Source organism: Vespa crabro, chromosome 2 (genome assembly GCF_910589235.1).
Source record: "Vespa crabro chromosome 2, iyVesCrab1.2, whole genome shotgun sequence".
Taxonomy (NCBI): domain Eukaryota; kingdom Metazoa; phylum Arthropoda; class Insecta; order Hymenoptera; family Vespidae; genus Vespa; species Vespa crabro.
The window spans coordinates 20,203,309-20,225,972 of NC_060956.1; the positions used below are offsets into that span (position 1 = coordinate 20,203,309).

The window sequence follows — 22,664 nt, forward strand, 5'->3', positions numbered from 1 at the left end:
GACATACTCTACTTATTATTTTTATTTATCTTTATGTATACACATACATATATACATATACATATATATATATATATATATATATATATATGATTAAATTTTAATATTTAAAATTAATAAAAAATTAATTATTCAGTAATTTATTATTCATTAATATTCTTCAAAAGTTTAACGATAAGATATTCGTCACATTTTAACACTTAAATTTGAACATCGGATTACAATTAGTTCCCAAATATTTCGGCGCTGGAGTTGTCAAAAACAATTCTTTTTTTTTTTTATACTTTCTGATTATACATTTGTAATTTTTACAAATTGACAGATTATACTGACCCTGTCAACTTAAAAAATTATTAATGATGTTCTATGTCATCAATAAATTCTTAATATTTATAAACATTTGAACATGTATCTATTATTAATTTTTTGATATTATTAGAGCTTTACAAATATATATAATTATTGTTAATTTAAGAATTGTAAAGTTTTATCTTTTGTATTGTACTTGTATAATTCAAATATGTTGACTCAAAAGTATCTTTATTTTAATACGAGAATACATCAAATATTATATAAACAATTAAAAAATTTCTATTTTCATAAATACAATTATTCTAAAACAAATGATGTAAATGTAGAAGATGGCGAAAGAATGACAGATTTTGGTTTTAAAAAAGTCAAAGAAAGTGAGAAAGCTAAAGAAGGTTAATATTATTATAGATTAATATAATATTTTTAATTTTAAATTAAAGTTATATGTATTATATTATATTCTTATTTTTCTAGTTCATACAGTGTTTGAAAATATTGCAAACAATTATGACAAGATGAACGATATAATGAGTTTAGGTATTCATCGGCTTTGGAAAGATATATTCATTCAAGAATTAGCACCTACTCATGGAACTCGTCTCTTAGATTGTGCGGGTGGTACAGGAGACATATCGTTTAGATATATAAATTTTTTAAAAAATACTAAAAATATTAATAATGTAGAAAGCTATGTAACAGTATGTGACATAAATGAACATATGTTAGATGTTGGTAAAATAAGAGCAGAAAAATTAGGATATACAGTAGAAAATAACTTTAACATTGAATGGAAGAAAGAAGATGCTGAAGATCTTAGCTTTCCTGATGAATCATTTACAGTATATACAATAGCATTTGGTATAAGAAATGTTACTCACATTGATAAGGTAATATCATTGTTATTGTGAAATTTTATTTTAAAAAAATATAAGTTCATTTATATTAATATATTTTAATAAATACTTAATATAAATTTATTGATTTCAATTATAGGTGCTATCAGAAGCATACAGAGTACTCAAACCTGGAGGTAGATTTCTATGTTTAGAATTTACTCATCTTGAAAATGATTTTTTACAATGGTAAATATAACACCTATCAAATATAATAAATTAGTTTGAATAAATTAAATGAATTTTAAAATAATATATATATTTTCAGGCTTTATGAACGATACTCTTTTCAAGTAATACCAGTGATAGGTACATTAGTCACTGGAAAATGGGAGCCTTATCAATATCTTGCAGAAAGTATAAAAAAGTTTCCAAAGCAAGAAGAATTTAAAGTAATTATAACTTCTTTAATCATTTTCTAATGTATTATGGTAATTCAATTTTATTACAATATTATGAATTGTTTACAGCACATGATAGATATGAGTGGTTTCAGAAATACTAGTTATAAAAACTTATCTTGTGGCATAGTAGCTATACATTCAGGATTTAAAATCTAAATCAGGATCTAAAATCTAAATAAATGTAAAAGAAAAATCTACATATTTATTATGTTAACATTACATATGAATTATTTTGTATATGTTGTGTAACTTTTGTTTTTGTTTCACTATATAAAATAAAAGACGTAAGTAAGAATGGTTTTAATAAACGGATATATTTTAATAGTTTGATTGTTCCTCACGTTGCTGTATCCATAACTTTTTTTTTTAATTATTATCAGAAACAATTTGAAAATAGCGCCAATTATTATGATATCTACTTGTATCAGTTGTCCAATTGAAGCATTTTCATTGGCGGATCAGAAATACATCGTATATTCGTTATGGTTAGTTCACAAGTTTAGGCAAAATATTCATAGTGAAGTATAATCGATTGATTCGCGAATAAACCAGACATCATTTATTTTAGTTTTAGAGTAAAAGTCTGACATAAAATATTAAAAATGGCTAGGTAATAGTATTATTAATGTATATGTGTTAATCACAGAGATATTTGAAAATGATTATTAATACAATAATTAATTTATTAATTTATTATTAATTTTATAGCATTCCTTTTTATGTAACATTAATAGCGATTTGTATAATACCCTTTATGAAGCTATAATATAGCTGTCTACTGTACTTCCAAATAATTTTGGAAATGAGGTAATAGTCCTTTAAAAAGATAATTAAATATATTATTTTTGATATGATAATTTTTATTAGATGTGCTTTTATTTTCTGATGATTGATGCACTAATAAAAATTATATGTTTAATATTTAATATTATAGTTTAAATAATATCACTTATTTGATTTATATAATTACAGAATATAAGAGAAAATATTTATGTGCTTTATTGAAATCTACAACGAACAATGGTAGTAGGCGTATTTCCTGTTCTTAAATTAGGTGTATTATTTATTAAACAAATAAGTAAACCTTTGGCCAAATTAATAGTTAATCAAGCTAAAAATCATCCTATATTCCGTAGATACATTATTATTCCACCTGCTCAATGTAAGTATTAACAATGTAACATATAATATAAGATAAAAACGATAAATTTTATTAAAATCAATTATTATAATATTTTTTGATTATACAGTGTATCATTGGGCAGAAGTAAAAGGTAAAATGTATATGATGAATCTTGGAAAACCAACAAAAGTAGCAAAATTAAATGAAGCTATGGCAATAGAATTAGGAGCTAGTTTAATGGGAGAAGTTATTATTTTTAGTCTTGCTGGTGCATGTGTAATGTTAGAATATAATCGTCAAGTAACTAAAGAAGCAAAGAAAGAAGAAGCGCGTTCTGCACAGATACAACAATTTATAGATGATATTAACTCATTACAACAAAATAGTATACAATTAAAAAGTGAAGTTCTGTCTTTACGAAATACCGTGGTACAATTAGCAAAAGGTACAAAGTATGAACTAACTGAACAATCGATATTAACAGAGATTGATAAAAAGATTGATGAATCACAAAGTACAAATACAGAAATAACCGCAGAAACAAATGATACTGAAAACAAACAATCACTGATCCAACGTGCTATAATATATTATGAGAATAATTTTAAAACAGATAGATAGAATTAGGTAATTAGATTTATTTATTTTTATTTGAAATATGTGATAACTCAGAGATATTTTCCAATGTGATTACCAAAAGAAATTTTTTATGTTTCGGTCAATAATAATTTTTTTTTTCCATACAATATTATAACTTATGTATATTATGTATATTTTGTATATATCAGAAGTTCTTTCAGATATGTAAAATTGTATTTTAAAATAACAGGTTGTCTCCAATAAAGCCCTCGAATATTATTTATTTGTTATTAGGGCATTTTATTCTAGATACCCTATAAATTTGTAACTTTACATTGCTTTCTTACTTCTGGAATATAGAACATATACAATATAAAATTTATGTTTAATGTCAGTTTTATTTTTTTAAATTATTATACTTCATTTTTCATAGGCAAATAATGTAGAAAACTAAAATTAAAGCAAACTGAGGTAATCGATTAGTAAGACATGCTTATTGTTGCTAGTATCTTACAATTTTACATATAACTTTAGTCTTTTGATTAATACTGACATAATTTGTAATTACTATAAAAATCAATAAAAATTTTAACAAATAAAGGTATGTATTTAGTTTGTATATACATAAAGAGTAAATATTACTGTATTCATTTTTTTAACTTAAATTAATTCCCTCTTTTAACATTTTTTGAAGTGTGTAAATTCTTGATTCCAAATTTCCAAAATCAATCTCTGTAATACAAATGCAAAATTAATATAATAATAAAAAATTATAAATATATAATACGAACTTGATTCTTTAGAGCAAATGTAACGTGATTTTACAATGTTCCGATTCGAAGAATTTTTAGTTTGAAATGACTCCATTGAACTTCCTGTAATTTTTGTCTATTGGTATTAACTTGTAAATAATTATTATTTTAATATGGTAGAATTTTATATTATTGTACAAGAAATTTAAATTATCTGTAATACCAGGTGATAGGCTAGATGTTTTAAAATGACCAGAAATAGAAGGAGATCGACTTCTACTTCTTCTATTAATGGAACGGCGACTATGCGAAGAAGGTGGAGGAGTCCGACGTTTAAACGCAGGACTACCATCACCAGATCTTCTGGTAGTAGACTCAGTAAGCTGACGTATTTTTAAAGACAATACAGCATTTTCAGCACGAAGTTTTTGAATTTGTACTCGAAATGATGTTCGTTCTTTGGCAACGCTATTTTCTAATGCACTTATTGCATTTGCTAATCGTCTTATACCTTTTCCTGTATTGTTTAAAAATATATATAGATAATGAAAATGAATTCATGTTATCATTGTTATCATATTCATCATTGCTTCCTTATATATACCTCCATTAGAAAGTTTATGATTTTCTTCAAGCAACCTTTGATTTGTGATTGTAAGTTTCTCTATCCGTTTTTGAAGATCTTTATTCATACCAGTAGAATTTAATCTTTCAATTTCAGCTTGCAATCTTCTTATTGTTGCTTGCAATATTGTTGGATCAGGCAAACCACAGTATTCCAAGGGCAATGGATAATGGATTCTTAAGGTTGTTATATTCGAGAATACTTGTTTTACCTCCATAGAGATCAATTTTATACATATTGCTTGTATTTGATATTATATATTACATTGTGTTACAAGGTATTAGAAAAAAAAAAAAAAAAAAACAAAATGTTTCACTAGATACATATATGTAGAAATCTTTATTCCTCAAGTTAATATCACATTCAAATTCGTATATCTATGAAAATTTTAAGAAAAATTTATTTTATTACTTACCGATCAAATTCTACTGTATATGTTAAAATGAGATACCGTCGATTATTTGCCTTATTACTCATAGCTGAAACAGAACTACTATCAATTTTACGAGAACGTAATAATTCTAGATCCTCAAAAGTCAATAAATCCAATGTGATAGACTCGCTTGTCTGTAAATTACTTTTTATTACTAACATCGATATAAATTTGATTTAAAGATAAAAATGTTATGATTACTTTTAATAGTCCTGATTGTAGCATTGCGACAAATACGTCAAACTGTTTATAATTTCCTGTTTTATGCGTCAAATTTTCAATATCTTGTTATGTAAAAAAGAAAGAGAAATATTATTCTTATAATAGTAATATAAATATTGTTAATAAAATTTATATAAATAAACGAGACTTATGTAAATTAAAAAGTATTTATAATAAGAAGAATATAGAAATATTAACGAACATGCAGTATCATAAGATGATCGCCAATCCTCAGCAGTAAATTTATCAGTTATTGTCAATTCCAAACATCTTTGACATCGTTTAAAAGCCATTACTTTCATTTTTACGACATATTCTTTCCCTCCTTTAAAAGCATACGTGGTCACTAAATTAGATCCCGATTCGTTCATATTTAAAAGTATAAGAGGATATAAGAAAAATCTAACAAAAATATTCTAAATGTATTAAACGAAATGGAAAAAAATGAAATAAGATCTTTTTATAGAAAGTGCGAAATTGTTATTATACGTAATCATATCGTGATGTAATATTAGATATTTAAATTATAATTTTGTGTATATATATATATATATATATACACATAAAAATCTACGTTTATGGATGTTGTAATAATATCAAATTAATATCATAAAATATATAATAGTTCCTAGAACGAGTAACATCAAAGGATTTTGATTGTCGATGATTTAATACGTTGTATTATAATATTATCAATTGACATTTCAATTTCAATGTCTCATCGGCAATGTCGTTGTTTATAATAATTTTGCGAAATAATATATAAAGATACATAGATGGCGCCATTGTATATGTTTCCGCAAGAGGGGAGTTTCCAATCCATGAGTATACTATGCAGTTAGGAAGTGGCAGTAGGAAAATGTATAGTATAATATATGTAGTGTGATATATCGAAGATCAGCGTCAAAGCCTATAGCATTCGTACGTTTTCTCTCTTTTCTATGCGTGATTACTTGATTAATGTATATGATGGTCAAGTATTTGATGGAATGAATATCCTTATGTAGAGCCTCACAAAAGTAGTAAATGGAGTGGTATCAAATGCGGCATGACGTGCTCATCGCGTTTCAAAAGTAAGCAATTGTTTACATAGTATTCTTTGTCATTTATATACTCCGGTCTTTGTTGCCAAGTACAGCTGATCGTAATGGCAATTCAATAAAAGATATCACGATACAGAGAAAGATTCCTTTTTTTTATGTAGCATTGAATTGGGGAAAAAGTTTCTTCGTATTCTTTCGTCTGATGACATTATGATCATATAACTTTTGTAATATTAATCAAATCCGACAATAATTTGAATACTAACATGTAACTGAGTATTTTTAAGAAAGCTTATGATTATATTCGTTTATTTATTTAAAAGTTATTACGTCTTGAAAATGAATGAGAATTAAGAAGAAATTCGATAAATTTTCAAGTTTTATCACAAAAGAAAAAAAAAAAAAAAAAATAAGAAGAAAAAAAAGGAAGTATGCGAGTTAAGTTGCTAAGATAATTTGTGATATTTATTGACTTGATAAAATGTCAATATTTCCTGTCCAGTTAAATAATTGATTTTAATCTCTATTATCTCTATTATTTCTTAAGATTATATTAAGCAATCAAGAAAAAATGCCAGATATTAATCAATTCATAAAATTTTATTTCAAGAATGGTCAATAAAACTTAGGCACATAATAAATTTCATTCGAAATGTTAAAGAACTTGATTTACTTTTGCATTAAAATATGAAGAAACTCTTTCTTCAATCTAGCATAATATTGAATTTTTAAATATTTTAATTGTACATTTTACAAAAGGTAAGGATAAATAAATTTAATTTTTTGTGAAAATTCTTATATAAAATAACAAATAAATGTATGTATAAACACATATAAACATTATAAGTTATTATATTTTTATTATATTCTTCATTTTTCAGATGGACCGACTTCGACTGTTGCCCATGGAATTGCCATCTGCTACAAGCATAAGCAATAATGGAAGTGTTAAAGGAAATATTAAAATTTCTTTTGTCAAGAGATTGGTAGTCGGATTTGTAATCTTGGCTGTGCTAGGCCTATTATATGTACCAGCATATCATTCAGCTCAGGGTCCATTTTTAGGCTTAGGTGAGACTCCATGCTCTACAGAACCTCTCAGTGGTTCGCACTTGGTAGCCACTGTAGGTATGCATTCATTAATGTTGCTTGATCACACATTCAACACTTTTTGCATTAGATTGCTCAAATATATAATTCATAGAAATTATAATAGAACTATTATAGCGTGGCCATAAAATATCATTTAAATAATTATCAATATTTAATCAAAATTAATGTTTTTGAATAAATGAAAAAGCGTACCACATTTAAAAATAACATTGAAATATTTAGTTAACATCGGCAGATTTTAACAGGTTTAGTATGTTGATAAGTTTGCACTATGGTATGTTTTTTTAAAGTTTATTTTTGATTTTAGTTATAAACATTTAAGCATCATTGTGCTTTTAATAGCAATATTCAAAATTAATATCACTTATAAAAAAGCACAAAACTTAATTATTTGTTTATATTGCTTTGAAGCTTTCACATCTTATAGTGCATTTATTTAGAACAATTCAAATGCAATTTGCAAAACAGTTTAAACACAAGATTGAATGAGTTTTATAAATGAGGATTAAATTGTAGAATGCTTGAGCTATAGTAGATTTGGGGAAAAACATATATTTATATGCATGATAATGCCAACAGCTATAAGATAGTCGAGTGATGAATGTGATATTTTATATATATATATATATATATATATGTATTATTTATTCATTATAAAAGTGTTTACTTTACAGCACAGTTACCTGGTTGGGCATATAATACTTCAAGAGATGTTAGAAATTATATTCATCCAGGAAATATTACTTCCATTTTGAATCCACTTGCTCTTTGTTTACCACCTCCATATTTACTTATAATTATTTGCTCGTCAGTGGCAAACTATAAAGCCAGAATGGCAATTAGAAATACTTGGGCTAATAAAAATAATTTAGATGTTTTATATAATTCTACAGTTAAAGTTGCATTTCTTCTGGGACAAAGTGATAATGATACACTCAATGTATGTATGTGTGTGTATAATTAAGTAAAGTTGTATATAAAAATAAAATGTTGCATTGTTCGTTTGTTTGCAGAACTTTATAATTGAAGAAAGTTTTCAATTTAATGATATACTGCAAGAAAAATTTTTGGATACATATAATAATTTAACATTGAAGTCTGTTATGATATTAAAATGGGTCACTACAAATTGCGAAGAAGCTAAATTTATTATGAAAACAGATGATGATATGTTTGTAAATATAAATCTTTTGATGAAAACCTTGCAAGCAAGAACACAGTCTAAAGGTGTTTTACTGGGATCTCTTATTTGTAATGCTAGACCAATATCAGACTCGAAAAATAAATGGTGAGTATTTCTACAAAGAACAAATTTAATTCGTGGTTGCAATAATATTAATAATTATGTGAAAAATTATATAGAAATGTATTCAGTAAAGAATATTTTATATACATTAGGTATATGCCAAAATATATGTATCCTGAAAAGGTTTATCCTAACTATCTATCAGGTACAGGATATGTTATGAGTATTGATGTAGCTTTTAAGTTATATCAGGCAGCTTTGATAACACCTCTACTTCATTTAGAAGACGTTTATATTACGGGTCTTTGTGCAAAGCATGCAAAAATACGTCCTATTAATCATCCAGGTTTTAGTTACGCGCAAAGAAAATTGGATCCTTGTATACTTAATAACTCCATAACTACACACAAAATTAATGCATCTACTATGTATACAATATGGAATAAAATGAATAATAATACGAATATATCTTGTAAGAAACGTGCTCGTACAGGTAAACAAGTCGTTAGCTTAAGCAGAAATGGTAGAAATGTTGGTTATTACATGGTGAAAAGAAGAGCTGTTAATAGATGTGTTTAGCACATCTGATTAGAGCATAATTGGAAACATCGGTATTATCTCATGTATCGTACTGTATATAAAAACAACATGCAGCATATCTTAAAATATTATTCATATTACATGTCACAGAATTTTCCAAAAGATTATTGCCTTATATGATTTTAAAAAAATGAGATTTGCAAAATTTAATATTTGCAAAAATAGTATTTCAATTGAAAATATAAGATATTAATTATTTCTAATATTAAGCTTTATACTTAGTGGTAGGTAGTGATCGATGTAGGCCTTTCTTTTCCATTTAAATCAAATTATTAATGTGTTATGAGAGAAAGATTTGTACTTGATATTTGAAAAAAATTTTTATATTTTTCCATTTATGCCATAGTAGTTTATAAGGAAACACTGTCAATTAGATCTATGTGTATCAGTTATTGACTTATTTTGCAATGACATCTTATCATTTACTTTCAGCATATTTTTACTATATGAAGCACCTCAATATATATATATATTAATAATTAATAATTTTCTATTCTGATATTTTAATTCATAGAAAGTGGATTTTGGTGAGCTTCTTTCAATGTAACTTTATTATTAGAGCATACAATATTATAGTTGAATATTTGTGATTTTCTTAGACGATTCCTATTTATATCTTATAAGAAATTTATCGAATTTTATGAATAACTTATTAATCAGAACAGATCTGTTGTCCCCTCCTATATCTATTATGATAATAATGCATCAATATATATAAATAATGTTTTTGTATCTTATATTGTGATTTACAAATAATATCCTTATTTAAATTGAACTAAAAAAACATTTATTACTAAAATATTATATTCTGTTCAATTTAGAAATTCATATATTCTACTTAATTTATAAGATATAAAAAGAAAGCGAATAAAAATCATAACTTTGTTATAATACCTTAAAAGATACACCAATAAAGTGCTTCCTTATCTTCTGTTATGATATTTTATAATAATGATATAAAATAGAAATATAATAATCTCAGAAAATTGATATTTACAAAGAAATAAGGATCTTTTATAAATGTACTAGTCTTTAATATTTTTATCTTGTTTTAAAATTTCCGTAATATTTTTATATATAAAAAAAAAAAAAAAAAAAAAAAAAAAGAAGAAGAAAAAAAACAGAAAACATTTTTATCAAAAACAGCATACATTCCATTACATTTTAACTAAGAAATTTAAGAAAAAATATAAAATTAATAAACTTTTATCAAATTAAATTCAATAATATGATTCCTTTAAACATGTCCAATCGTGTTTTTATTCTAGGAATTTTAAATCATTAATATATGTAGTTAACATGTAACTACGTACAATTTAAATAGTCTTGAGAAGAAAAAATTTATATAAAGAAAATTAAATTATTATCAGTAAATTAATATTTAGAAACAAATTTCTTGTCTTATCTTACATAGTTTTAGATACCATCAAAGCGTAGAGGATTTTTATTATTTATTAATTAAAATAAACTATATTGTTTGCGTGATTAAAAAAATGTCAATTTTCCGATCAGGTTGAGTTTACGTAATTTATTATATATTTCAAAATATTATTTTTTTCCACTATTATAATATACATATTAAATCGTTTGTAATCAAAAGAAATATATTCTTTTATTGTAAATTGATATAGGTACATTTATGATGCAGATTTATGTACAAATATTATCAGATTATTAAATTATATTAAATATGAAAAATTGTGTTCCATGACTCATACAATTGTATTTGATATACATATAATACGATTATAAAAAGTTACAAGAGAATGTTAAAAGCTTATGCGCATTTGTGAATAAATGTATTACTACTTTGGCTTTTATTGCTTTTGGACAGAAAATCTAACCAGCAAAAATTTGTTTTTTCTTACACAATTTTAATTATAATCAGTTATAGAAATAATATTTTAATTATAATCAATTATAGAAGTGATAAATGATAAAAATGAATAAAAAGAAGTTTATAGAAAAATATAAAATAAAGTGAACATAAATACCTATAAAAAATAAAGTTTATTTTTTACAATCTTACAGAATACAAGATATATTTTTATAAAAAGTTATTAAGATATATTGAAAGATAACATCATTGTTACATCAGAATTATCAAATTTGATAATAAACGATTGTAAACTATAATGATATTCAATAACTATTTTACCTAAATGCACTTATTCATTTTTTGCTTTAATAATTATTAATAATGTTTATTATCATTTTCAATTCATGCATAGTATCACTACACATGCATGAATTCACTTACTTAAACTGTCTAGGCAATTGTAACACACTTTTTTTTTACATCACTTAATACAACTAATGTCACTTTTAGTAGCAAATGCTTTTCAATTATTATTGTACTACATCTTTATTATAAGAATATTATGAATTTATATGTTAGTTCTATCTTGATCATTATTCGTTTTTTCAATTTTATTAGTTTCCTCTTTATCCTGTTTAGATGATCTTTTTAATTTTGCACTAACATCCTCCGTAATATTAATGGCCATCAAATTCTCTGCTATACAACTTAATTTATCTTGTGATTGAATTGAAGTTATACGTCTCTCCAAGTTCAATTTTTCTTTATTTTTTTTATGAAGACGATGTTTCTTCTTTTTCAATATTCGTAGATTTAATCTGGATGCTTCGTGATTACAAAATACATGTTGTGATTTAGTTACATTTGCATTAGAATTATCTTCTTCATTTTTCTTATGTTCATCATTGCAATTATCAAAGCTCATCCTTTCCATTAATTTTATAATCTTTCTGTTATGGTATTTTAATTTTTTTACTGTAGGATCATTTGAACCTCCAGTATTAATATCATTACTTTCTTGATGTTTACTTCTTTTTGTTTTTGATTTTAATGAACTATTATGTTTAGAATCACAACAATGACTTTCTTTATATGGAGTACTACTACTACTACTACTTTCTTTTACCATGCTTTGTTTATGATGCCTTTTGTGTTTTTTAATTTTTTTCTCTAATATTGAATTTGCAGGAAGCGGTATGTCATGAACTTTTTCTGATGTTGTAGTCTCTAAAATATTGTCATTGATAAATCCATGATCAACTTTTACTCTTCCATCTTTACTTCTCTTACGTTTTCGGCACGAGCTCTTTTCACTTTTTAATGCACTTGAACTACTACTACTACTGCTATTATCATTTATATTACAGGAAATAGTTAATAAACGTGTTAAATGTTGTATATTTTTTCTTTCTTTCTTAATTGTAGCTTTAGATTTTATAAAACCATTTTCTTTACTAGAGGATACATCTGTAGTTGTCAATGTTGCATTTGCATTATTATTATCTATTTTATGTCCACCCTTACCAAATATTTTTTCCATTTCTAATCTAGCTTTAGCTCTTTTACGAGCTAGATGGTTCATTAGATGCATTAATTTTTTCTCATGTTTGGCAACTCTTTCCAATTTTCCATTCATGTCTAAACCATGACGGGCACCTTTGTGTAATGTTCTACCTCCACAGGCTTTAAAAAGTTCTTCGTCTGTTAATATTGGTATCTTAATGGACTCTTTCTCTTCCTCTTTTTCTTGATCAGATTTTTCTAATGTAATTAATTTTTCATCTTGAAGCACGTTAAGTTTGCGAAAGTTATTATATTGTTCTTGTCTTGATTGTTTTGCTTTTAAATTCCTTAAAGCTGTATTCCGATCAATAACGGAAATAGAAACTTCATCATTTTCTGAAGTGACTAAAACATTTTTGGCAGCATTATTAAACGCAGTTTGCCACCAGTGAACTTCTTTCGATGGTTTGTATCCTATTCCTTCGCTATTCAATTTTAATTTTGGCTTTAAAGCTTCCGTTATTCCATTTTCATTTTTACCTAGTCCTTTTCCTATTTTTTGAATGATAAAATACAAAAAATATATCCTTAGAAAAATATATTAAAATTGTTGATACGAAAAGGTGTTTCAAACGATATACAAATAAAGAAGGAACAAAATGGAAAAAAAAAGGAAAAAAAAAACTATCATTCTAAAAATAAAATCATGATTAAGTGGCTTGGATGCATAAATCGAAATACATCTGTGATAAAGAATCATGTATTCCATTATACATAATTATTGAGTATACATTATAATCACAATACACGAAGAAAAATGCATCATATTATGATCATTTTATATTCAATTAATTACAATTTTGTTTTTTTCTTTTTTTTTTTTTTTTTTTTTCCCCTATTAAAAAGGATAAATTCTCTTTTTTCTTTTTTTTTTTTTTTTTTTTTTTTTTTTTTTTTACAATTTACGCAGGGCACAGATATAACAACATATTTATATTAGATAAGAGAGAAGAAAATTAAGGTTAAGTAGTATTTTAATCGAATGCATAAAGTAACATATTCGTTGCTTATTTATAAGATCTTTCAATATCGTACCTTCCGTCCAACCGTATTTTAGGAGTTGAGCTTTTGCAAAATTCGCCATATTAATATATGTAACTTTGATAATATGAAATACACATATTTTTTCTAACAGTTCAAGAATATAAAAAAGCACATACGATATTGACGTACCCTCAAACTAAGCTAATCGAAATACAAATGACCGAGGTAACACGTTAGATATTGATACAAAATTGTAGGACACACTTGTCTTCTCTAATACATCAATACACACCAGGTGTCTCTTTGGTTCTCAATTATGAAATCAACCAATCGGTGAAAGTCATTGACAAATATTCCTTTTTCATTGGATAAAGTAGACATTTTTCAAATTGTATTTACAAATTATGTCCTGTACGATTGTAAACAATTTTTAATTTTTTTGTTGTTTCACCGAACAAAATAAATCGATAGATAAATACATAAGAGCCGGTGATTATAAAAGTGATATAAGTTATTTGAAATATTAAGAGATATTTTATCTCGCATGTTATTCTTAAAATTTTCATATTAGATATATGCATAAAAGAATTATTTTTTTTTCTCAAGAATAAATATACTTACCTTTTTTTATTTGTTTCATCATAGAAATTTAAATAATAATTCACATTTAAATATCCAAATATCTCAAAATGAAAACAACAACAACAAAAAAAAAAAAAAAAAAAAAAAAAAAAAAAAAAAACATGAGTTATAATACTTCAACAATAATATTGGATCATGCATACATCGATAACTCGTAAAGAAAAATGTCTTTTATGTAAAAACTATAAGAATTGATTATTGTAAATCGATATATTCGAATAAAACCCGTAATAGATAGATCTACGTCGAACCAGTTATTATGGTGAATTTAATATTGAATAATTTAATAATACGAACAACACAAATCGAGGAAGAAAATATTGATAGGGATGAGAATAAACCGGATGTTTTCTAATAACGGTGTTGTTAACGTATCGTTATACTTCGTACGACGTTTTCTATTATTAAATAAATAAAATAGTGAATTCTTCTCGCTAGAACGTTACGTTATCGTATACTTGCGAACTCTGCCTATTTTTCTTTTTTTTCCATTCTTTCTTTCTTTCTCAGAGTATATAATAAAGTACTTAGAGTATCGTACAGATTGTATACTAAAAGAGAAAGAGAAAGAAAGAGAAGAAAAGAGAGATGGACATTTTACCGGTGAATTTTAAAGTTCTTAGTTTTTGCGGAATTTGGAAAGAACGAAACGACACAAATATTTTCAAACGTCTCATTAATCTTCTTCATGGGTATCGATATGTGGTCTACGTTAATAAATTATTTTATAATATTTGTCATAAAAGGAGTGGACTAAAAATTTCTTAACAATCAATTATTCCTTTTTGGAATCTTTTTAAATTAATTTCATTGGCATTTAACGATAATAATAATATACAGATTATAAATTTTCTTACAGATTATTATATTTCCCTTCTTTTTCTTTTTCACAGATCAATGATACTAACGATAATATTTTATGTCACTTTAATACAATTTATAGAAGTAATAGTTTCTCACGATAATCTCGAGGACGTTACGGAAAGTCTTTTCATGATATTCACGTACTTCGCTTTGTGTTTCAAATGCCTTAATTTTCTCTTAAGAAAGGAAAAATTATTGATTTTATTGAATCTCTTTCGTGAAAATATATGTCGTCCGAGAAATTTAACTGAAGAGAAGATTCTGGATAATTATAGTCGCAGGGGTATGGAATATTTCGGATAAATAATAATGTCGACGTATATATCTGACACGTATTAAAAAAAAAAAAAAAAAAAAAAAAAAGAAAAAAATGAAAAAGAAAAAAGAATTAAATAAATAAATAAATAATAAAATACATAAAAATACAAAAGTATAAAATTAATAATTCAATTGTGTCTATGATAGCTAAATGGTGCACTCTTAGCTTCATGACTTTGTGTCAATCGAGCGCAGTGGTAATCATAGCTATTCCTATCATGGAAATGCATCATTCTACCAGAGCTTTACCATGCAGGGCTTATTCACCGTATTCTATTGAAGGATTACATGCCTATTTGGCAACATATTTGATTCATGCTGCATCTATTATTTATGGTATACTTATCAACATATCCTTGGATTCTCTTGTATACGGTTTGACCCTTCATGTTTGCGGACAAATAGATATTCTCTGCGAACGTTGCATGCAAACTGTTCGAGAAGGTAATTCAAATGAAATAAAAGCATGTGTTAGACATCAAGTGTTTATTCACGATCTCGTAAAAAGAATAGAATATTTGTTCATTTGGACGGTAGCCTTTTTATTATTTTTCAGCTTGATTACATTTTGTACTACCATCTTTCAAATGTCAAAGGTGAGTTTTTTTTCTCTTTTTTTTTTTTTCTTTTCTTTTTTATATTTATTGACGCAACTGAAAAATTCTTTTTGATATATACGATTTTATTTGAACTTTATATATATATATATATATATATTTTTTTTCTTCAGAAAGATCCTCTTACTATGGAATTTTTTTCCTATGTTTTATATATTGCCTGTATGATGTTCCAAATATTTTGTTATTGCTGGTACGGCAATGAGCTTCGATTAAAGGTATATCTTTGACAGAAATAATTAAGTGGTTGAGAATATGTTTATTTAATTTATTTTTACAATTAGGGCAAAGAAGTCGCTAATGCTATTTATAATAGCGATTGGGTAATGTCAACACAGAGCGATCGTAAAAACCTACAATTCTTAATGAGGATTAGTCAAAAAGAATTAACTTTATCTTATTACCGAATTTTTTCTCTTGATCTGGACGTTTTCACATGGGTGAGTAATTACAAATTACTTTTTACAAATGTAAATATTGCAAAAGTAAAAAGTTAATATTCCGCAGATACTTAAAACATCCTATTCGTTATATAATATTCTTCAAACAATGTCGTATTAATTGTAATCGCTTATATATTGCTTTTTATTTATAAAACAATATTGTCTCGTCTATAAAACGACGTTAAGAAATAAAAAAAAAAAAAGAAATTCTACAAAGAGAAAATAAAAAGAAAGAAATATGATATGATAGATGTATATCAATCCTATTATATAAATTTTATATAAGTTTTATATAAATTTTTTTCTCTAGAACATTTCTATTGCAAATCGTTTTTATGAAAATGTTGAGGAACTTTGATTCTTATTATCGATAAAAACTGATTTATATCGTTCACGTTGCACCTGTCGTTGAATTATTTATCATCTATAATTGCGCACTACATGAGTCTGCACATTCCTCGTTGCAATAATTATGATAAAATATAATTTTAAAAAATGAATTGAAAATGACTTCTTTCGTTTCAAAAAAAAAAAAAAAAAAAAAAAAGGAAAAAAAGAAAGACGATATCGTTCTTTTTCTACTTTGGTAATTTACATAAGAAATAAATCTAAAGTATACAAGTATTATTATATGTAACATCAGAGTACGTAATTATGTTTTAAAAATATCTATAGTTAGCAAAAAAAAAAAAGAACATAAGGAAAGAAAGAAATTTCATTTAGTTAGCATTAATTTCCTTCAATTCTATTCTATTCATTCATTATTTTTTATTCAGTATTTTCTTTCTTCTATTTTGAAACACACACTATAATAGTAAAAATTGTTGTCAATACATTCACTGGAAATGAAATGAAAACGAAATCGATTATTGCCAATTCAGAAAAAAAAAGAATAATGATATTATCAAATTTGTTTCTAATACTTTCTAGGTGAGATTAGAGCAATTTTTAAATAGTTTTTAAGTAAATTTTTAATTAACTTAACTAATTAACTAATTTAATTAACTAATTAATTTAATTAATTAACTAATTAAGGGTCGCAAATATGTAATTGAAAATTAGTAATATTTATAGTGAGTTAATTATTTTAAGATTCTATGTAAAAATTTTTCTTTTTCCATTTATTTTGCTTTGAGAATTCACTTTTTGAAAATAGATTATAATTATAATAGAGAAAAAATTTTTATTACAAAAGATTAAATAAATTGCGATATGTAACTACATTCTTGATAAGAAAATACCGAGCAAATAATAAACGACTAATATATCTCATCTATGATACGCAAGACAAATATTAATTAAATGATTATGGTCATATATGATAACCATTGTATTAAATTTGTCGTGCTTGAGACGAGTTAACTACTTTATCTATAAAATCGCACCATTTCTTTTTCCATAATATTGAAGCATAATTTTTCTGTTCAGTATCCATATTACTGTATATAATAGAATTAAGAGCTAGCTGTTTTAGAGCCCTTAAATCAGAATTCTGCGACATGATTCCCATAAAGGCTAGATAAAAATCGTAGCTTAGAGCGTTGCTACCCCAAAGTCCAGGATCATCGTTCGAAACGATAACAGGAAAATTATTGGCAAATAATTGAGCCGCTGGATGATTTCTAAGATCCTTTACCAAGTTCAACACTTGATTGGAAATGGGATTGACCTCGACGGCGATCCCACGTTGTTTTATTATTTCCATTACCAATGGATGTTTCGTTAAAGCGTATCTATGTATACATATACGTTTATATACGCTTGTGTAAGAGTATAATAATAATAATAATAATAATAAAAATAATAAATATATATTGGTTAATAATATAATAATTCATACTAATAATAATATATTAGTTAATAAATGATGCGTCACAATTTTCAATATTTTATATTTAAATAAAAAATTTGCATTAGTATTTTCCAAAAGTATTCTTAGAATTTTCATTAAAACATATTAGTGTCATTTATTTAAATATAAAATATGGAAGATTTTCACACATTATTTACTGACACTAATCTAATAATAATAATAATAATAATAATAATAATAATAATAATAATAATAATAATAACAATAATAATATTGAATTTTTCAGGAAAATAGAAATCATATATCGATACTAATAGATTAGATTACGTGTTGTATCTAATAGTTAATATATTTGTCGAGATAAAAGAATTTGGAATATGTATTTTGTCGTTTTGATTATTGAAACATGAGTAAACGATTTAAAATTAGACGAGTTATACTTTTGAGTAAAGTGAAAGGATAATCGTTAATTTAATGATGTGTAGGAATAAATAGATTCCGATAAAGTAATGAAATCCATTAGCATAGTTATTGATATCTAATCTCATATTCACATGAGACCAATAGAAATTCTTTTACTCACCCATGTCCAATACGTTTAGCACCTAATAGAACAGCATCGATAAGATTTTCATCGGTACTTGAACCATACCAACCAGTTTCACCAGCATGGAAAAAATAATCGATCGATGGATTGAGATTCCTCAATTTATTGGCAAATACAGCCAACGGTTGTCCTTTATCTTCTTGCCCAACTAAATCGAACCCGGCTAAGAACGTTGGAAATTTTTCTTTCAAAGCTTTCAATATCGTTAAATACTCGTCAAATTTATTTTCATCTACTTTACGATTTGGGGCATATATCAGTTTGGCACCAACGAAGTTTGGATAGTCCGACATAAATCTGACAAGAGAGAGAGAGAGAGAGAGAGAAAGAGAGAGAGAGAGAGAGAGAGAGAGAAAAGAACATATAAAAATAAAAAAGATAAAGAAAAAAGAAATAAAATAAAATAAAATAACAAATAAGACTCTTGTTTATACGTTTTTTATGATATTAACCTTTCCGTAGTCTTTTTATAAACCATCGCAGTTTCAAGAGATGAGTAGACGGTTCCATTGAGCTCGTACAAATTCGGAAGAGTGCTACGAATTTCGATGTACATGATATTGTCCATGTAATGATCTTTCAAGGCTTCGTAATAATGATCCTCATAAACTGGTTTATAAGAAAGCATTGGTGTAATGAACTCAAATATTTGTTTGAACTTCGACCAAACTTTATCACTATCTTTGTAAATCATTTCAGGATTTTTCGTTAGCATAGTCATTTGTTTATAAATCCTTGAATTAATCGTGTCAACGATACTTTTGTTCTTTCTAAGATCGCTCAAAAGTTTCCATGAACAATCGTTGTTTGGTTTTTCGAAAAATCGTAATTGAAGCAAATTTTTCGATGATTCGCAAACATAAAGATTCGGTCGGAATGTTATATTCCAGAAAATCCAATCGGCTGAAACGAGTGCCGTATCGTGCGCGTGAAGGACAGCACCTTTCGGCATCGCTCGAATGATTTTATAAACTTCCGAATTTTTTATCTCCGTTCTTGCCTCTATGAAATTACGTCCAGGCAGAAAAAGACTCAAGTTTTTAAAAGCTGCAACAAATTTTTACGCCATCTTTTTCTATCTTTTTCTTTTTACTAAGATATGTTTACCTAACATAATACGCCCATTATAATTTTTAACACATAACATTGTTAATGTCTGATAATAAATGTATGATATTAATGAATGAATTATCAATTGCATCAAGATGATTGATTTTTTTCAACATTGATAATATCTGTTGTTTTTTTTAATTGTTCAAAAATATTATATTCGATATGATACATACATAATTTATTTTATACTTTTATATTTATATACAGATTAAATTTAATACTCGATATTGTATCTTTCGAGATATTATATACATATTTGCTAATAACAATTGTTATGTGATATCTGTAATTAAAAAAATGATACTCGAAGAATTTCTATTATCTTATATTATTATCGAAAATAAAAGTTTGACTTGCCTTTTTTATTTATCATATGAGTAATATCTTTTTCTAAATTATATATCTATCAATGATTATCATTATTGTTTATTAGATATGTAATTAAATATAATTATTGTTAGAGAGAAAAATATGTAAAATAAAAAACAAACCATTTTCAAATTCGGCTCGTTTTTTCGCCATTAGAAAATCATTAGCGATATATTCGTCATATTTTAAATCTAGTTGACCGCCAAGCATTGAGTTTTGTTCTGCGGTAAGTATTTCAGCTCGTATTTTCCAATAATCATAAGGAATTGAATTTGTAGTACACAAAAAACAACAAATCACAATGACCAAAACGATTGGTCCATTCATGATTACGATAATGATTTAATTGATCACTTATTATATCATTAAAATTTTTATTCTTTATTTATATTAAAGTTTAAATTCCGATCGTATATATAATAAACGTATATCAAAGAAACTAACTTCTCAGATCTGCATGATCTTTATAAACACCGATCGCCTCGGTTGTTCACGGTCTACTGGCTCAAGTGTTCGTATCATGACGACCAATTATAGCAATCTACACAATCCAACTATAACATACATTTGTCCCTTTTTTTTATTTGCATTTCCTTACATTAAATACTCGTACATAAAAATACACATCCACAAAAAAAAGAAAAAAAAAAAAAAATAAAGAATTACATGCATTCATTATAATGTCAAAGTTATTTAAAGCATCATGATAGTTTTAAGAAAATTTATATTAATCCTTTATATTCGTATGATAAAATTTCAATGAACGAAGCATATTTATATGAAAAAAAAAGAAAATAAAAAGAAATAAAAAAAAAATAAAAAAAGAAAAAAATCTATTATATCGTTTTTAATAATTTTGCAGAGAAAAAAAGATAAAGAAAGAAAGGTGAAGATTTTTATTCCAAATTGTTTTAATTCGACGTCAGGGCTGATCGAAGTGTCCCCTTGTGTTATTTTTAGAAAGCTTTCTCTGCGTCTAACGCGTATGTATACGTAGTTAACTTGTCAGGGAGACCTAATATGTAGGGAGAATAAATGCGGGATGTAGAATGAAAAGATTGAAAGAGAAGGGAGACGAAAGAAAATTTATTACAAAATACAAGTTCGTGTCTTGTTACACATTTTCACGATTAAATAAATATTTTTAATATTTATGTATCTTAAATAAAGATTTATCGTACATTAATGTACGCTATAAATTAATAAAAAGAATATATATATTCTTTTATATAGAGTTTTATATATATATATATATATATATATATAATGAATAAAATAATATCTGCAAAAGTGCCATATTTACAATTCATATAAAATTTCATTTTTCATCTAAAATACGAATTTTAATGTGCGATCGGCCTTATATATTGTGCAATACAATCGTATTTTAATTATTTCTTTTAAATTGTTTTATTAAAAATAATTAACTTTAGTGTAAATTAATTTATATATGAAAATATTAACGCAATAGGAATAATTGATCTTTGAAATGAAAATTTTTGATAATTAATTTACTTCATAGATCAATCACTTCGTAAATATAATCTTTCATCTTCCTATTTTTATTAATTAATCTATTATTGAATTCTTCTCGATATGTTTTGTTGCAACAGGAACTCGTTAATTCTCTCTACTTACATAAAGGAATACTTTGTATGTACAATTATACATACTATTGTAAGAGGTGAAACTATAAACACAATTTATATAGAGTTATACATTTTCTTTTTTTTTTCTTTTTTTCTTTTTTGTTATCTATACATCCATCAGTTGATGCTAAAACATCTGTTCTACTTTAGTTCACACATACAAATTTTTTTATAAACGATATATTATATTTAGAAAACTTAGGCCTATATATATATATATATGTATATATATTATATGTATATAGATTAGAAATTTTCGACTGAAAGAAATTTCATATTTTTTTTTGTTTTTACCTTTTTACTTTCTTCTCGCCAAAAAATATTGCCATTTGTAAAAAATGATTTAGACAAACTTACACAGCCGATGCACTGTTATCTTACGAAAAATATCCCAATTTTATTGTCTCTTACTTTCTATATACAAAAGTTAATTGTTAAGAATTATTCAAAAATGTGCTTTACGCTTAGAATGAAAATAATAAATTATATTTTTTTTTTTTTTTGTTATTTTTTTCTTT

The 22,664-nt window shown here is 25.3% G+C and overlaps 7 protein-coding genes across 16 annotated transcripts; 4 read left to right on the forward strand and 3 right to left on the reverse strand.

The window, feature by feature from the left end:
• The first annotated feature begins 133 nt into the window (after positions 1-133).
• Positions 134-1,935, forward strand: LOC124421800 (2-methoxy-6-polyprenyl-1,4-benzoquinol methylase, mitochondrial). The gene is made up of 5 exons (XM_046957430.1): positions 134-704; positions 787-1,199; positions 1,306-1,394; positions 1,474-1,597; positions 1,676-1,935. Exons 1-5 carry the CDS (start codon positions 521-523, stop codon positions 1,763-1,765), a joined length of 900 nt encoding a protein of 299 aa, XP_046813386.1. The 5' UTR covers positions 134-520; the 3' UTR covers positions 1,766-1,935.
• Positions 1,936-2,087: 152 nt separating this feature from the next.
• LOC124421802 (optic atrophy 3 protein homolog) lies at positions 2,088-3,911 on the forward strand. Of its 2 annotated transcripts, XM_046957433.1 has the most exons (5): positions 2,088-2,219; positions 2,318-2,416; positions 2,582-2,771; positions 2,860-3,359; positions 3,745-3,911. In XM_046957433.1, the coding sequence occupies exons 3-4, from the start codon at positions 2,630-2,632 to the stop codon at positions 3,351-3,353; spliced, it is 636 nt and encodes a 211-aa protein (XP_046813389.1). In that variant the 5' UTR covers positions 2,088-2,219; positions 2,318-2,416; positions 2,582-2,629; the 3' UTR covers positions 3,354-3,359; positions 3,745-3,911. The 2 variants fall into 2 exon arrangements, with proteins under 2 accessions (XP_046813389.1, XP_046813388.1); XM_046957432.1 differs by having other exon boundaries at positions 2,860-3,911.
• LOC124421798 (centrosomal protein CCDC61-like) lies at positions 3,690-5,837 on the reverse strand. Of its 4 annotated transcripts, none has more exons than XM_046957426.1 (7): positions 5,546-5,837; positions 5,323-5,405; positions 5,104-5,255; positions 4,668-4,864; positions 4,287-4,580; positions 4,137-4,186; positions 3,690-4,043 (listed from the first exon to the last, which is right to left on the reverse strand). In XM_046957426.1, the coding sequence occupies exons 1-7, from the start codon at positions 5,712-5,714 to the stop codon at positions 3,990-3,992; spliced, it is 999 nt and encodes a 332-aa protein (XP_046813382.1). In that variant the 5' UTR covers positions 5,715-5,837; the 3' UTR covers positions 3,690-3,989. The 4 variants fall into 4 exon arrangements, with proteins under 4 accessions (XP_046813382.1, XP_046813379.1, XP_046813378.1 ...); XM_046957423.1 differs by having other exon boundaries at positions 4,103-4,186; XM_046957422.1 differs by having other exon boundaries at positions 3,690-4,186.
• Positions 5,838-6,168: 331 nt separating this feature from the next.
• On the forward strand, positions 6,169-9,398 carry LOC124421796 (beta-1,3-galactosyltransferase 1-like). Of its 4 annotated transcripts, XM_046957419.1 has the most exons (6): positions 6,184-6,264; positions 6,351-6,416; positions 7,268-7,514; positions 8,174-8,439; positions 8,513-8,787; positions 8,898-9,398. In XM_046957419.1, exons 3-6 carry the CDS (start codon positions 7,268-7,270, stop codon positions 9,322-9,324), a joined length of 1,215 nt encoding a protein of 404 aa, XP_046813375.1. In that variant the 5' UTR covers positions 6,184-6,264; positions 6,351-6,416; the 3' UTR covers positions 9,325-9,398. The 4 variants fall into 4 exon arrangements, with proteins under 4 accessions (XP_046813374.1, XP_046813376.1, XP_046813375.1 ...); XM_046957418.1 differs by having other exon boundaries at positions 6,169-6,416; XM_046957420.1 differs by having other exon boundaries at positions 6,169-6,416; positions 7,268-7,457.
• A 1,938-nt stretch (positions 9,399-11,336) lies between these two features.
• Positions 11,337-13,995, reverse strand: LOC124421806 (G patch domain-containing protein 4). The gene is made up of 2 exons (XM_046957438.1): positions 13,763-13,995; positions 11,337-13,219 (listed from the first exon to the last, which is right to left on the reverse strand). Exons 1-2 carry the CDS (start codon positions 13,809-13,811, stop codon positions 11,733-11,735), a joined length of 1,536 nt encoding a protein of 511 aa, XP_046813394.1. The 5' UTR covers positions 13,812-13,995; the 3' UTR covers positions 11,337-11,732.
• Positions 13,996-15,181: 1,186 nt separating this feature from the next.
• LOC124421809 (odorant receptor 46a-like) lies at positions 15,182-16,834 on the forward strand. 3 transcript variants are annotated; one of them, XR_006941726.1, is made up of 4 exons: positions 15,182-15,500; positions 15,683-16,131; positions 16,270-16,370; positions 16,437-16,574. XR_006941726.1 is itself a non-coding variant. In XM_046957442.1 (4 exons), the coding sequence occupies exons 1-3, from the start codon at positions 15,251-15,253 to the stop codon at positions 16,094-16,096; spliced, it is 552 nt and encodes a 183-aa protein (XP_046813398.1). In that variant the 5' UTR covers positions 15,182-15,250; the 3' UTR covers positions 16,097-16,131; positions 16,266-16,365. The 3 variants fall into 3 exon arrangements, 2 of the variants coding, with proteins under 2 accessions (XP_046813398.1, XP_046813397.1); XM_046957442.1 differs by lacking the exon at positions 16,437-16,574 and having other exon boundaries at positions 15,683-15,979; positions 16,092-16,131; positions 16,266-16,365; XM_046957441.1 differs by lacking the exon at positions 15,182-15,500 and having other exon boundaries at positions 15,595-16,131; positions 16,266-16,370; positions 16,437-16,834.
• Positions 16,835-17,318: 484 nt separating this feature from the next.
• LOC124421807 (adenosine deaminase 2-like) lies at positions 17,319-21,007 on the reverse strand. Its single transcript, XM_046957439.1, has 4 exons — positions 20,620-21,007; positions 19,468-20,062; positions 18,992-19,312; positions 17,319-18,328 (listed from the first exon to the last, which is right to left on the reverse strand). The coding sequence occupies exons 1-4, from the start codon at positions 20,822-20,824 to the stop codon at positions 17,929-17,931; spliced, it is 1,521 nt and encodes a 506-aa protein (XP_046813395.1). The 5' UTR covers positions 20,825-21,007; the 3' UTR covers positions 17,319-17,928.
• Positions 21,008-22,664: the final 1,657 nt, after the last annotated feature.